This window comes from Spironucleus salmonicida, chromosome 4 (assembly GCF_000497125.1).
Source record: "Spironucleus salmonicida strain ATCC 50377 chromosome 4, whole genome shotgun sequence".
In the NCBI taxonomy this organism is placed as follows: Eukaryota; Fornicata; order Diplomonadida; family Hexamitidae; genus Spironucleus; species Spironucleus salmonicida.
Window position 1 is genome coordinate 215,981 of NC_090599.1, and position 15,494 is coordinate 231,474.

At 31.7% G+C, this 15,494-nt stretch overlaps 3 protein-coding genes across 3 annotated transcripts; all 3 read left to right on the forward strand. All coding sequences in view use genetic code 6, as the record gives it.

Annotated features, from left to right (window-relative positions):
• Positions 1-64: 64 nt before the first annotated feature.
• Positions 65-7,573, forward strand: SS50377_23547 (Outer-arm dynein beta; the record flags this gene model as incomplete). The annotated part of the gene is made up of 1 exon (XM_067907411.1): positions 65-7,573. The coding sequence occupies one exon, from the start codon at positions 65-67 to the stop codon at positions 7,571-7,573; it is 7,509 nt and encodes a 2,502-aa protein (XP_067764385.1).
• Positions 7,574-7,769: 196 nt separating this feature from the next.
• On the forward strand, positions 7,770-9,317 carry SS50377_23548 (Katanin p60 ATPase; the record flags this gene model as incomplete). The annotated part of the gene is made up of 1 exon (XM_067907412.1): positions 7,770-9,317. The coding sequence occupies one exon, from the start codon at positions 7,770-7,772 to the stop codon at positions 9,315-9,317; it is 1,548 nt and encodes a 515-aa protein (XP_067764386.1).
• A 51-nt stretch (positions 9,318-9,368) lies between these two features.
• SS50377_23549 (RNA helicase) lies at positions 9,369-15,344 on the forward strand (the record flags this gene model as incomplete). Its single annotated transcript, XM_067907413.1, has 1 exon — positions 9,369-15,344. One exon carries the CDS (start codon positions 9,369-9,371, stop codon positions 15,342-15,344), a length of 5,976 nt encoding a protein of 1,991 aa, XP_067764387.1.
• Positions 15,345-15,494: the final 150 nt, after the last annotated feature.

A 15,494-nucleotide genomic window follows, 5' to 3' on the forward strand; every position in this document is an offset into this window, starting at 1 on the left:
TAAGATTTTATAATTATATATAATACTATAAATAAACTTTTCTAGAAATTACTTTCCGCAAAATATGTCGTTCAACTTAGAAGAGATTGTTAAAGAAGAAGAGAAGGTTATTTGTAGAGCCTTGCGTGATTCTAATAATCCCAAGATTGTTAAAGAAGATATGGCTATTTTTACGGGTCTTATTGAAGATTTGTTCCCAGGTGTTCGTATTGACCGTTTGATAGACCCAACATTTGAAAAAATGATTGCTGAATCATGCAAAGATCGTGGCCTCTAGCCTGAGTAGTCATTTATGATTAAAGTGGTACAGTTTGAAGAATTGTTATAAATTAGACATTCAATCTTTATCCTAGGTTTTGCTGCAGTTGGTAAAACCTCAGTTTGGAAAGTATTAGGTGATACTTATAAGAAATAAGGTAAAAAATTTGTTCATCATGTTATTAATCCCAAAGCTGTTACTACAAAAGAATTGTATGGTTACATTCAGCCAGCAACAAGAGAGTGGAAGGATGGAATATTATCTACTATTATGCGTTCAATGGCAGAGTTGCCTGATACGCCTCAGATGCCAAAATTCTTTGTTTTAGATGGAGATATTGATGCTCTTTGGATTGAGTCAATGAACACAGTCATGGATGATAATAAAATTTTAACATTGGCTTCCAATGAGAGAATTCCATTACGTCCTTCTATGCGTATGATATTTGAAATTGGATCATTAAAGTATGCTTCTCCTGCAACAGTTTCTAGAGCTGGTATCATTTATGTTAATGAGTCAGACGTTGGCTGGCCTTTTTACTTTTAATCTTGGATTGAAAAATTAGAAAGTTCATTAGAAAGGTCAACTATTACAGTATTTTAATAGAAGTATGTTTAACCTTGTTTAGAAGAAATTAAGAGAAACTATAAGACTATTGTTCCTATTAATGATATGACTACGGTTTAAACTATTACTAGATTAATGACCTCCTTGTTAGATGATTATAATAAGAGCCCAGCAGCTAAAGTCAATTTAGCTGCAAATATGGCTAATTAACAGGCATAACAGTCTGGACAATCTAACTAAATGCCAGATTATTCAAAAGATGTTATAGAATATTTCTTTATATTTGCTGTTGTTTGGTCTATTGGTGGTGTATTGTTCAAAGATTAACTTAACAATGATTTCAGAAAGAACTTTTCTAAATTTTGGAGACCAGCTTTCCCTAAGGGAATAGTTTTCCCAGCTCAAGGCGACATATTCGATTATTTTGTTGAAGTTAATGCCGAAACTGGTCAACCAGACTGGAAACTGTGGTCTAGTCAAGTTTCTCCTTATGATCACGATGCTGAATAAGCTGTGAATAATATCCACGTAGAAACAATCGATTCGTATAGAATCCACTACATTATGGATAATTTGTTAAGAAATGGTCATCCTATTTTGCTAGCAGGACCGGCTGGTTTAGGTAAATCTGTCTTGCTAAAATCTAAGTTGAAGAAGTTAAACGATTAACAGTGGTAATTTGCCACTATTAGTATGAATTATTATACTACTTCTGCATAGATATAGATGGTATTAGAAACTTATATAGAAAAGAAGGTTGGTAATAAATTTGCTCCACTTGGAACAAGAAAGTTAATTTACATGATTGATGATTTAAATATGTCCAAAGTCGATGAATATGGTACTTAGTAACCCATAGCATTGTTAAGGCAACACATAGATTATGGATTTTGGTATGATAGAGATAAATTAGTTACCAAGGAAGTATCTAGTGTTTAGTTTGTTGCCTCTATGAATCCATACGCTGGTTCTTTTGAAATTGATCCACAATATTAATGGCATTATTCTCCATTTTCAGTAGATGTTCCCAGTGAAGAAAATTTACTGCAAATATACAGCTCAATCTTAAATGCTCATATGAACCGTGAAGGTGTTAATTTTAAGAAGGAGTTATAGTAATGTGCTACAGCAACTATTAAGACTTTACTTAAAATACATTCTAAAGTTTCTTAAGAATTCTTGCCAACTTCAATCAAATTCCACTATCAGTTCAATTTACGTGACTTAACTAATATTGTTGCTGGTATTATGAAGGTCAAACCTGACCATTTTAAAGAAGGTCCAGTAAACTTGGTATAACTCTTATTGCATGAATGCGAAAGAGTTTATTGCGATAGAATGTGTGAACAAGATGACAAGGAAAAGTACGAAAAGTTAGTTTAGGATTTAGTAAAGTAAGAACTTAGCACCGTGACTGCTATTGATACAACACGTCCCAAGTCTGCGGCATCTACATAGATTAATATCAATATGGATTAAGTATTTTCTCCTGAGGCAAATTACTTTTCTAATTTTGCATTAGGTATCGGCGAAGGTAGTTATGCCCCATTATAGAAGTATGATAGAATGAATTAATTGCTTAATGAAGCGTTACTATCACATAATGAAAGCAATGCCGAAATGAATTTAGTATTGTTTAAGGATGCTATGCAACATGTTTGTCGAATCTCAAGAATTATCAAGACCTCTGATGCTTTATTGGTAGGTGTAGGTGGTTCTGGTAAATAATCATTGGCTAGATTAGCTGCTTTTATCAATGAATACGAGGTATTTTCGATTACTATTTCTTCTACCTATGGTGTTGCTGATTTTAAAGCTGATTTAAGAAAACTTTATCGTAAAGCTGGTGAAAAAGATATACCAACTATGTTTTTGTTCACTGATTAGCAAATTACTAACGAAGAATTTTTAGTTTATATTAATGATTTGTTATCATCTGGTTTCATAGCTGGATTATGGCCTGCTGAAGAAGAGGAAGAAGTTATTAATAATATGCGGAACAGAGTCAAGGATGCTGGCATTCCTGACACTAAGGAGAATGTTATGTAATTCTTCATTTAAAAAGTTAAGGAGAATTTGCATGTAGTATTAGGGTTCTCGCCAAACGGTGATGCATTTAGAGTTCGTGCTAGGAAATTCCCTTCTATTGTTAATTGCACAACTATTGACTGGTTTATGCCATGGCCATATGAAGCATTAGAGTCTGTTGCTTTCAACTTTATCAAAAATAGAGATAAGACCAAGGAAAAGAAATATGATGATGTTATAGTTGATTTATCTGATGAATAATGCTTAGCATTAGCTAAATTTATGGCAAAAGCAAATGAATTAGTAAATACATTATCTGAGAAATATAAGAGGTTAGAGAAGAGATATGCGTATACCACACCAAAATCATTTTTAGAACTTATTTCTCTTTATCTTAGATAGTTGTATTCTAGAACTCAACAGATTTAGAATTCAATCAATCGTTTAGAAAATGGTAATGCTACTCTAATTAAAACTGAACAAGATGTTGGAGAATTAAAAACAAGACTTGAAGATTAGAAAGTAGAAGTTAAAATATAATAAGATGCTGTAGCTGCTATGATTGGTGGTATTACCGCAGAGAGAGAAAAAGTGGGTGCTAAAGCCGCAGATGCTGAAATTGAGAAGTCTAAAACAGCTTTAGTCGAAGCTGATGTTAACAAAGCTGCTAATGAAGCTAACAAGGAACTTGAGAAAGCCAAACCTATTTAGGAAGAAGCAGAAAGAGCCCTAAACACCCTTAATAAGGATAACTTGACAGAATTAAAATCTTTCGCTAACCCTTCCTCCGAAGTCGCTAGAGTTATGGAAGCAGTTATTATTATGCTCAACAAACCTGGAGTTGTTCCTCGTGATTTATCCTGGAAGGCTGCTAAGAGTTTAATGGCAAATGTTGATAAGTTTTTAAAACAATTGTAAGAGTTTGATAAGGAAAATATTAATAATGCTAACAAATAGGCTGTTCTTAAGTATACTAAAGATGAGAATTTCACAGGAGAATATATTAAAAGCAAGTCAGGTGCTGCTGCAGGTATTTGCGATTGGGTTAGAAATATTATCAAATTCCATGATGTATTCCTATTTGTTGAACCGTTGAGATAGAATACAATGGAATTATAAGTATCACTTGATGGTGCTTAGAAACGTTTAAAGCAAGTAGAGACATAAGTTAATTTGCTGAATGAATCATTGGGTAAATTAGAAGCTGAATTTAAAGCTGCTGAAGATAAGCGTGATGCGGTTCTGAAAGATGCAGATGACATGGAGAAGAGATTAGAACTAGCTAATAGATTAGTTAATGGTCTTGCTTCTGAGAAAGTCCGTTGGAGATAGTCTGTAGAGAATCTTAAATAAAGAAACAACACACTCTTGGGCGATGTTTTGATCATTGCAGCCTTCATCTCATATTCTGGTGCATTTTCTAGAAATTATCGTACCGAAATGATGGATGGATGGATGATTTTGATAAAAGAACTTAATATTCCTATTTAAGAGGAGTTTGATCCTTTATCATTACTTACAGACCCTGCGGTAATTGCCTAATGGAATAATGACAAGTTACCAACAGATCGATTTTCTTTAGAAAATGCTTCGATATTCTCGAATTGTGACCGTTGGCCTTTAATTATTGATCCATAACTTTAAGGTATGGAATGGATTAAGACCAGAGAAGCCAAAAATAATTTGAAAGTTATTAGATTAAATCAAAAAGATTGGCTTAATGTTGTTAAAGATGCAGTTGAAAATGGTTATCCAGTACTGGTAGAAAATATCGCTGAAACTATCGATGCCGTTTTAAACCCAATCCTAGGCCGTGAAATTGTAAATAAAGGCAAGGCTAATTAAGCTATCAGGATTGGTGACAAGGAGATTCCATATCATAACGATTTTAAAATCTTCTTCTAAACCAAATATCCTAATCCTCATTATTCTCCTGAAATTTAGGCCTAAACCACTCTAATCAACTTTACTGTCACAGAAGAAGGTCTTGAAGACTAATTACTCGCTGATGTCGTTCTAGAAGAAAGACCAGATCTGGAGGAACTCAAGACTAAACTCATGAGAGAGCAAAATGAATATGCTATCACTCTTTAGTAGCTCGAAAGCGACCTTTTAGAAAGACTTTCAAAAGCAGGAGATAACATTATTGAAGATATAGGCCTCATCACAAATCTTGAGAAGACAAAAGCTACGTCCACAGAAATCGCAATTAAAGTGCAAGAAGCGAAGGAAACAGAAGTTAATATCAATAAAGCTCGTGAAGAGTATAGACCAGTAGCTTCAAGATCATCAATGTTATATTTCCTCTTAAATTCTTTAGCTGTAATTGATCATTTTTATTAATTTTCACTTTCAGCCTTCAAAGTAGTATTCTTCAGATCAATTCGCGAATCTGAAAAATCAGAAGAAGTACAATAACGTGTTTTGATTCTTCTAGACTCTATTACTTATGGAATTTACTGTTATACTACAAGAGGTCTTTTCGAACGTCATAAATTAATTTTCAACTCATAGCTTTGTTTCAATATTTTAAGAAAAGCTAATTAATTACCTAATGCAGAATTCTAATTTTTATTGAGAGGAACATAGGCTGTTGGTCGTGATAATACTCTAGGAGAGTTCATTTCTAACTCGTCATGGGGATGTATTTTAGCTTTAGCATAAAATATCCCTGATGTTTTTGCAAAATTACCTGATGATATTGAAGGTTCCGCTAAGCGTTGGAAAGAATGGGTCCAACACGAAACTCCTGAAAAAGAAAAATTACCATAGGATTGGAAATCTAAGACGTAGCTATAATAATTATGTATTATTAGGGCGTTGCGTCCTGATAGATTATTGACCTCAATGTCACAGTTCATTGCAAATTCTATTGAATCAAAATATATTGAGGCAGTACCTTTCAATTTCCCAGAAACTTTCAAAACATCATCTAAAACAGAACCAATATTCTTTGTATTATCACCAGGTGTGGATCCTGTCAAGGACGTTGAACTTTTGGGTAAGAAGCTGGGCTTTTCATTCGATAATGGTCTGATTAAGTCAGTCTCTTTAGGTTAAGGATAAGAAAAGAATGCAGAGAGATTTGTTGAAGAGATGTCCCAAAAAGGCGGATGGGTCTTATTATAAAATATCCATTTAATGAAAAACTGGTAAGTTAGATTAGAGAAGTTGATGGACTAGATTTGCTAGCCAACAGCTCACGATAATTTCAGATGCATGATTTCTGCTGAACCGAATCCAAATCCTACTATAGCTGCAGTTTTGCCTGGTATCGTTTAAATGTGTATTAAGGTTACAAATGAACCCCCTACTGGTATTAAAGCCAATATGAATAGAGCTATCGCACTATTTAATAATGATGTATTCGAATCTTGTTCGAAAGCCAATGAATTCAAATCTATATTATTCTCATTGACGTTCTTCCATGCTATTTTGTTAGAAAGACGTAAATTTGGTTCAATTGGATGGAATACACCTTATAATTTCACGAATGGTGATTTGACCATTTGTAAAGATGTTCTATTTAATTACCTAGAGGCAAATGTCAAAGTTCCGTGGGATGACCTTAAGTATATGTTTACTGATATCTTTTATGGTGGGCATATTGGAGATAATTTAGATCGCAGATTTATCAAGGCATATGCCAACGAGATTTTCTCAGACGCTCTTTTCGAGGATGGCAAGGCTCTTGCTCCTGATTTCTTCGCACCTCCTCCTATGACTTTTGATGGATATAAGTAATATTTTAATGAAACGTTACCACCTGATAATCCAAAAATGTTTGGTTTACATCCTAATGCTGAAATCACTTATTTAACTTCTTAATCTAACACTTTATTTGCTATGCTTATGTAAATGCAGCCTTCAGATGCAGCCGCTGTTGGTGAGGGTGGTGAGGAAAAAGATTTCAAGGATAGAATCGAGGAATTAATCTAATTAATCCCAGAATAATATAATGTTGGTGATTTGATGGAGCGTAATCCAGATGCTTTGCCATACAATTCAGTTTGTATTTAAGAATGTGCTCGTATGAATGCGTTAACTAATCAAATGAAATTGACCCTTACAGACGTAAAATTAGGTCTTAATGGTGAACTGACAATTTCTGAGTAGATGGAAAAGATTATTGATGCTGTTCGTTTAGAAATAGTACCAACTATTTGGAATAAGGTTTCTTATCCTTCATTGAAAGGGCTAGCCCCATGGCTTAAAGATTTAGAACATAGAGCAAAATAGTTATCTGATTGGTCTGCGGAATTAGGTTTACCTAAATGCGTATGGCTTTCGGGATTATTTAACCCTTAATCTTTCTTACGTTCTGTAATGTAGACTACTGCACGTGTGAATTAGTGGCCTTTAGATATGATGGACTTAAATGTAGAAATTACAAAGAAAGAATTATCTGATATTACTGCTGCTCCTAGAGAAGGTGCATATATCACTGGTCTATTCATGGAAGGAGCCCGTTGGGATAAAAAATCCTCATCCATTAGAGATGCTATTCTTAAAGATCTATATCCTTAATTGCCTCCTATTTACTTAAAAGCTGTCACGAACGACAAAATTGAAATTAAAGACACTTATGAATGCCCAACCTATATGACAAAACAAAGAAACGGCTTAACGTACGTTTGGAGCTTTAATGTTAAGACTAGGGAGCCTTCATCAAAATGGATTTTGGCTGGTGTTGCTATGCTTTTGGCTAACGATGTTTGACATGATTCAAATTTTATTATTATATTTTTATAATATAGAAGTATTAGATTTATCTATCTAATTTCTTATATTTTGAGATTCTTCCAATTCAATTTAGATAATATTTTATCCTATTGTTAAATTTATAAGAATAAACTATTTTATATTATTTTTCAATTATAAGATATTATAATCAGTTATTAATATTTTATTGAAAATGTCTGTTGGCCTAGAACGAGAGCCAGCATCATATACATCTATAAAATCGAAAGCATAGGCGGATTAACACTATAAAATTGTTTAATAAGAAAGAAAAAGAAATTCTATAGTGTTATTTTTAGAATTACTGAGATCAGAAGGTTATACCTAATCTGTTATACAAATAGAGTAAGAAACAAACATTTCTTTGGATTAATATGCAGTTTGTGATAATATCGATATAATAAATATTATAGCTGATTTCGAAGAATATTATCAGTTTAAGTTTAATAAACCTGTAAAGATTGTTAAGAAACTAGCTTAAACATAGTAAAAAATATAAGCTCCACGACAAGCAAATGCTTTAGATAGAATAATAAAGAAGAATTATGTAATAGATACTATAGATGCAAATTTGTAGAATAAGTCACAGGGAATTACAACACCAAAACAGCGCCCAGACAGTAAAACCTCTGCAGCTAAACTACCTGTTAATAAAACACCAAAACCAATTAATAAAGATGTGTTAACAAAGTCGTAATCAGATGTGTAGTTTGAAATTAGTGGCATGCATATCGAGAAAGATGATATTAAAAAGGTAAAATTTGTTGATAAATAGGTAATAGAAGAAGAATCTGAAAAGTTTAGGCCAATATTATAACCACCCCCGCCTAATTTTCCATCAGAACTGTTATCATTTTATTATATTATCTAGCGTGAAATCTTATCAGAGCATCCAATAGGCGGATTCGAATCTGTTGTTGGCTTAGATAATGCAAAATAGACATTAAAAGAGTCAGTTATTTTCCCTAAAAAATACCCTGAGTTATTTCAAGGAATTTTAAAGCCATGGAAAGGGTGTCTAATGTTTTCTTCACCAGGAAATGGAAAATCACATTTAGCTAGATCACTCGCTGCAGAATGTGGTTGTGTTTTCTTTAATGTCTCAGCAGCATCTCTTTTATCTAAATACTATGGTGAATCTGAAAAACTTGTTCGCTGTTTATTTTTAATTGCTAGATAGTATGAATCTGCAGTTATTTTTATTGATGAGTTAGACTGTCTTATGACATCAAGAGGGGATTCATCGGAACATGAAGCTGGAAGAAGATTAAAAACTCAATTATTAGTTGAAATTGATGGCCTCACATCCTTTGATTAAAATACTTTTGTTCTAGCTGCAACAAATTTGCCATGGTCAATTGATTCTGCTATGTTACGAAGACTTGAAAAGAGAGTATTCGTTCCTAATCTTGATTTATAGGGGAGGATTCAGTTAATTAAAAAATAGATTGGAGATAGGGTTTTATAAGAAAGTGTAATTGAAAAATTGGCTGAAGAGACCAATAATTGGAGCGGAAGCGACATTTGTTGTGTGTGTAAAGAAGCAGCTATGGTAAAACTAAGATCAGCGGTAAATAAATTAGAGTCTGGAGATCATGGCTAGTTAAATCTTACTGTTAGTATTCTTGAAATAGAGCAAGCTATTAAAATAGTGCATCCAAGCTATGATAATGAGATTTAGAAGAAATACTAGCAGTGGGCTGACCAGTTTGGTAGTGTCTGATTTTCCTATAGATTATTTATATACTAATCCTAATTATTTTCATTCCTTAATATGGAGGACTTACAAGTTAACTTATTTTAGCTTTTTTAAGCATATCCTCAGTATAATGAGGATCATATACTTGAACATACTATTGTAATTATTTAGAATTAAAACGAAGATATTGCATGCTCTGAATTAATTGATTTGTTAGGGTTCGATATTCTAGACAATGGTTTGCTAGAGTAATTAATAATTTACCGATAATAGTTCATATAATCTTCTAAAGCATAAGTTTAAAAACCAGTTTAGTAAACGCCTGAAGTGTTGCCTCTTATCTAAAATCAACCACATACTACCTAAAAGTAGTTATACCGAACTGGAAAATATTTTGACTTTGCGTTCATTGATTCTAAGAGTAAGATAAGTTTGTAAGTTGAAAGGAAGCCAATAACACTATTACCAAAAATATTTCAGTAGGTATTTGATTTTGAATTTTTTAATGACTTGCAATCAGCACTTTTTACTACGGCTTATACGAAAACAGAAAATATTTTAGTATCTGCACCAACATCATCCGGTAAAACAAATGTTGCAGTACTGTGCATAATGTAGATGCTTAGTTAAATAATGAGTCAATATAATATTGATTTGAATAATTGCGTTGCTGAAGATATTAAAAGAGTATTAAAAGAAACATAGGGACTTTGTGTTTATTTAACACCTTTGAAAGCTTTAGCAAGCGAAATTACTTAAAAATTTAAAGGGTAGTTGAATAAATTAGGATTTTAAGTTTTAGAATGTACTGGAGATGAAAATCCACCAGTAGAGCTTATCAATTAGGCAAATATTTTAATTTTAACCCCAGAAAAATTTGATGTCATTACAAGAAAATAAGTAAATAGTAGTATATTTTCAAGATAAAAACTTCTAATTATAGACGAAATTCACTTGATTGGTGTATCTGGTCGTGGAAATGTGCTTGAAAGTATTGTATGTAGAACAAAGCTAGCTATTGAATAATTATAATCACCACTGAGATTTGTAGGAATTTCAGCTACTATACCTAATTACAAAGATATAGCATAATTTTTAGAATGTGAATTATCAGGTACATATGTGTTTGATGATTCTTATAGGCCAGTACCAATGACATAATTTGTTTTTGGAATAAAGGAAAAGCCATCAAGTAATGTTCAATCAGATTTAGATATTTAACATTTTGCTAAAACTAATTCACACTTAAAATAAATTTTAGAATAAGTAGGGACAGTAGAGGAGTTTTATTAAGATGAAATGGCACTGAAATAAAAATTACTCAATCTAGATAAAAAAGAAGATAATAAAAAGAAGAAATAATAACAATAATTATCAGTAAAATATGATGATATGTTAGATGAGCTCTGTACTTAAATCTCTGTTTAAAATAATGAATAACTACAATCTACTATGATTTTTGTTCATTCAAGGAGAAAGGCAGTTGAATTAGCAAAAATTATAGCATCAAAAATGCCTTAGTGCGATTTTAATAAAAATATTATTAAATAAGCTTAAGGATGTGAAAAAGGAGATTTATCTTTCTGTATGTCACGTGGTGTTGGATTTCATCATTCTTAAATTGATAAATCTCATAAACGATTAGTAGAAGATTCTTATAGATAAGGAGAATTAACGATAGTAGTATGCACAGCTACATTAGCATGGGGTGTCAATTTACCTGCCTAGACGGTTGTTATCAGAGGAACTGATATATTTTCAGAATTTGGTCAAAAGGATTTGGATATTTTAGATGTGAAGTAAATATTTGGTCGGGCAGGACGACCTCAATTTACTGGTGAAGATGGTAAAGGTAGAGGTATTATATTAACAAAATTTGAAAAAATACCATAATATATGAGATGGTTAGCTAATGACACTCCTATTGGGTCATAAGTTGGATCTAGGCTACCTGATATTCTTAATGCTGAAATAGTATTGGGTAATATTAGCACAGTAGGTTAGGCATATTAATTTATTCGAAAATCCTTTTATGCTATCAAATAAATAAATTATCAAGATATGATACTAGTATCGTTGTAATAATTATATACAAATTAGTTATTATTTTCGAGCTAAAAAATTGTGAATGATCCAAATTAAGTATTAATTCCTACAGAATTAGGTAAAATTTGCTCATATTATTATGTTTATTTTGATACGTTAACACATTTCATTAAAGAGATTCAAAAACTTCCAATAGGATCTTCAGTCGGGTATGATGAATTATTCCACCTTCTAAGTAGTATTCCAGAATTTTAGTCTTTAAAACCGAGAAGTGAAGAAAGAGAGGAACTAATGCAAATTTCAGGTCAGTTCTTAGATTAAGCAACAGAATAAGTATCAAAATTATAATCTAAAGGCATAAATAATAAGTAAATCAATTAATATCTAAAATAAGGGTTAGGAAAAGCTAAGTACTCAATGGTACCAATATTAGCACAAGATGATTAACCAGAGTTCAAAGTTAATTGCCTTATTCAAGCTTTCATTAGCTAATATATACCTAAAAATTAATCACTTATATCCGATTAAAGACTTGTTATTTAATCTTTGCCTAGAGTAGCTTAAGCATTCTTAGAGTCTCTATTTAGTATGAAGCGCTAAAATGAAGCTCTAAAGATGAATGATATTGTAAACTCATTATTATATTAGTCATGGTATTTTACATCATCCCCGTTTTTCCCTTTGATTTTTAATGTAGTTGGATCTGTTTCTCCAGGGTCAAAAGGGTTCTAAAGTAGCATGAACATTATTTAAAAACGTGGCGTTAACGATATAATATAACTTTCAACTATTTAAAACTTTCATAAATTATATCCAGTTACAAATTTTGTTGATTACTCTATGCTGGAGTAACTTACCTATAATGACATAGTAGATAGGCTAGGTGATTACTAAGCCAATACTATTATTAAAGCAATAAAAATGATACCATAAGTATAGCTTGATGCTGTTGTAATACCAATTTCGAAAAAATTATTACGGGTTCAAGTAAATGCGATACCAAAAATATTATGGAACAAAAACTGTCATGGGTATTCATAATCAATCGTAATATTAATTTCTAGAGCTGATAATGGATAAATATTACATCGGCATGAAGTAGTTTTAAATTAATATACGATTTAATAACCAATTAATATAGTCACACTAATAAAAATTAGTTAATGGAATAAGATTACCGTTCAAGGTACTAATGTAAAGAATACTCTCAGCTTAGGAAATATATCGACTGATATTGAATCTGATGAGTTTCCTGTCTTAAAGGTGGTAGCTTTTCCCAAAAATTGGACTGGATCTACTGCGGTTGTTTAGGAACAGATAATTTAGATAGAAAATATATATATTCAAGAGCATCAAAATATTGAGTATTAATAACTTAATGATCCAAATATCGTATTTCAGTCAAAATTTTCATATTTTACCCCATTGCCTAAAATTTAACCTATTTCAACATTATCACTTCATTGGCCCGAGGCTTAAAATTTATTTAGTTTTAAATTTTTTAATCCAATTTAATCCGTAATGTTCCACACTTTATTTTATTAAAGAGAAAATGTTTATGTGGGTGCGCCAACTTCTTCAGGGAAAACGGTAGCCGCTGAGTTAGCGATTTTATAAGTTCTTAAAAATTCGCCTGGGTAGAAATGTGTATATATTGCACCTATTAAGGCATTAGTAAGAGAAAAATATTTAGATTGGAAAACAAGATTTTCAGTTATTGGTGCTAATGTAGTTGAAATAACTGGAGACTATGTACCAGAAGCTATGCAGTTGTTAAGCAGCCATATTATTGTTACAACTCCTGAAAAGTGGGATGCGATGAGTAGATCATGGAAAAGTAAATAATTTTTACAATTGATAGGACTTATTATTATAGACGAAGTTCATTTAATCGGGACTAGTAGAGGTTATGTTATAGAAAGTGTGGTAGCTCGATATTAGCTAGTATGTAAAGAATTAAATAAATAGATACGGCTTGTTGGTCTATCTACACCAAGTTAAAATGTTAAAGACATTGCTTAATGGCTTAAGGTACCTTATTAAAATATATTTAATTTTGATAATGCTGCTAGACCTGTAAAATTAGATATTCATATTCAAGGTTTTATCGGCGACAAATATTGTGAACGAATGGAATTAATGAATAGACCAGTGTATACTTCTATAAAAAAATATTCACCAAATTTACCAGTTCTTATTTTTGTTTAGTCTAGAAAATAAACTAGAAAGACGGCATATGCCCTTCTTAATTTATCTTTTGCTGATAATTAACCGCCGGAATGTTTCTTTAAAATACCAAATGATAAGTTATCCGAAAATATATAAGATCCAGATGCTGCACATTGCATTAAATTTGGCGTTGGTATTCATCATTCGGGAATGATTTCTTCAGATAGAGAAATAATTGAATAATTATATCTGACATAATAGATTACAATATTAGTTTGTACTGCAACTTTAGCGGCAGGTATTAATATGCCCGTCTATATGACAATTTTAAAGGGTTGTGAGTATTTTGATGGAAATATAAAAGCATATGTGGATTTTGATATCGTAGATGTTCAATAAATGTGTGGTAGAGCAGGTAGACCATAATATATACAATATAAGATTAAATCTTAAATTAAATAGCTTTTAGGCTAAGAAACTGTTAATTAATTAGAAGATTAAAAAGTATTTGATTTTATGTATACGTTTAATAAGCAATTAATTAAAGATAACATTAAAACTAATATACCAGATTTAGATTCAATTTTAGATTATATCGAATAATTAAATATCGAATAACCTTAGTCTGTATCAATTATAATGTGCAGATAATCAGCTAAAGAAACCTACAAATAATTTTTTAATGAACCTTTCCCATTTGAGTCATCATTACTTAATTAAGCATTAGGAAATGCGCTAGCATCCGCTATGCTTAAGGTTAAAGATATTCAAATTTCGTATTTTCCAGATTGTGTTAACGCTGAAATTTCAATATAAGGTACTTCACGACTTCAACTCAGAAATTGGCTATAACATACCTTTTTCTTCATTCGTGCTAGAAGGAATCCACTACTTTATGGAATTGATCTTAAAGATATTTTAGACGACATAGAAACAGTAGATTTATCATTATTCACTGTAGAATTTCATTCATATTCAAATGGACGCAATATTTTAGAACAGCCAAAGGCTTCGTTAGTTGATTTTTTCACAGTTCTCCGTATATATGCAAAACTTGATTCTACTCTAGATCTTTTAATTAGTATAAAAGCTATTTCATCTGACGCCTAGACGAATTATTTTGAAGAAGTTTTCTACCAAACTGATATAGGAAAAATTGCATCAACTTATTATATTTCATACCATACTTTGTGGAAGTACGTGCATTTCGGTCAGATTACCACTCCTTATTTAGCTATAAGTCAAATCTCATAGGCGCACGAATTCGCGCAAATTCCCGTTCGATGTGATGAGGAAAAGTAAATGTCAAGTCTTGCTATCCCAGAACAGATAATTGCTGGCTCCGGAAACCAAAAAGCTTATTTTGTACTCACCAAATAGTATGAAAACGACATGAAAATGCCAACACCGGAATTTAATCTGGACCTCAGAACTGTTATGGCATCCACACATAGAATTACAGCAGCCCTAATAGAAATAAAATTACGTTAAAACGATTTTGCTTCATCTATAATTTTGTGCAAAATTGCACGAAATTTGAAAGGCATCGAAGAGTAACATTGCGTTTTTTGGCTTTTTGCGCGCGTTCGTGACGTTGGAAAGGAATGGAAACTTGAATTTCGATTAACAGTGAAAGGAAATTGTAGAGGAATGGTTTATTTAGGTGCAAAAGGCGAATTTGGAAGAGGGAACAAAGAAGTGGTAATCGGATGCAAGGTAAGTGGTGAGAAGGAGGTGTTAGTTTTTGTTGGATCAGATGTTATAAGCCTTAATTAGACTATACCAGTTCTTGTTAGCTCAGTTGGTAGAATATGGGAGAACGTTTAAGTTTAGTGAGGGTTAAGCTTAATTCTTTCTTTAGCAGCTTTTTATAGTATATCCTTTTAATAATTTATATAAAGCAATATTTCTTTTTGTGATATTTTATTTTAATTAATATTTAATTATTATATCAAAATAAATACAACACCCCATTTCTAAAAATTT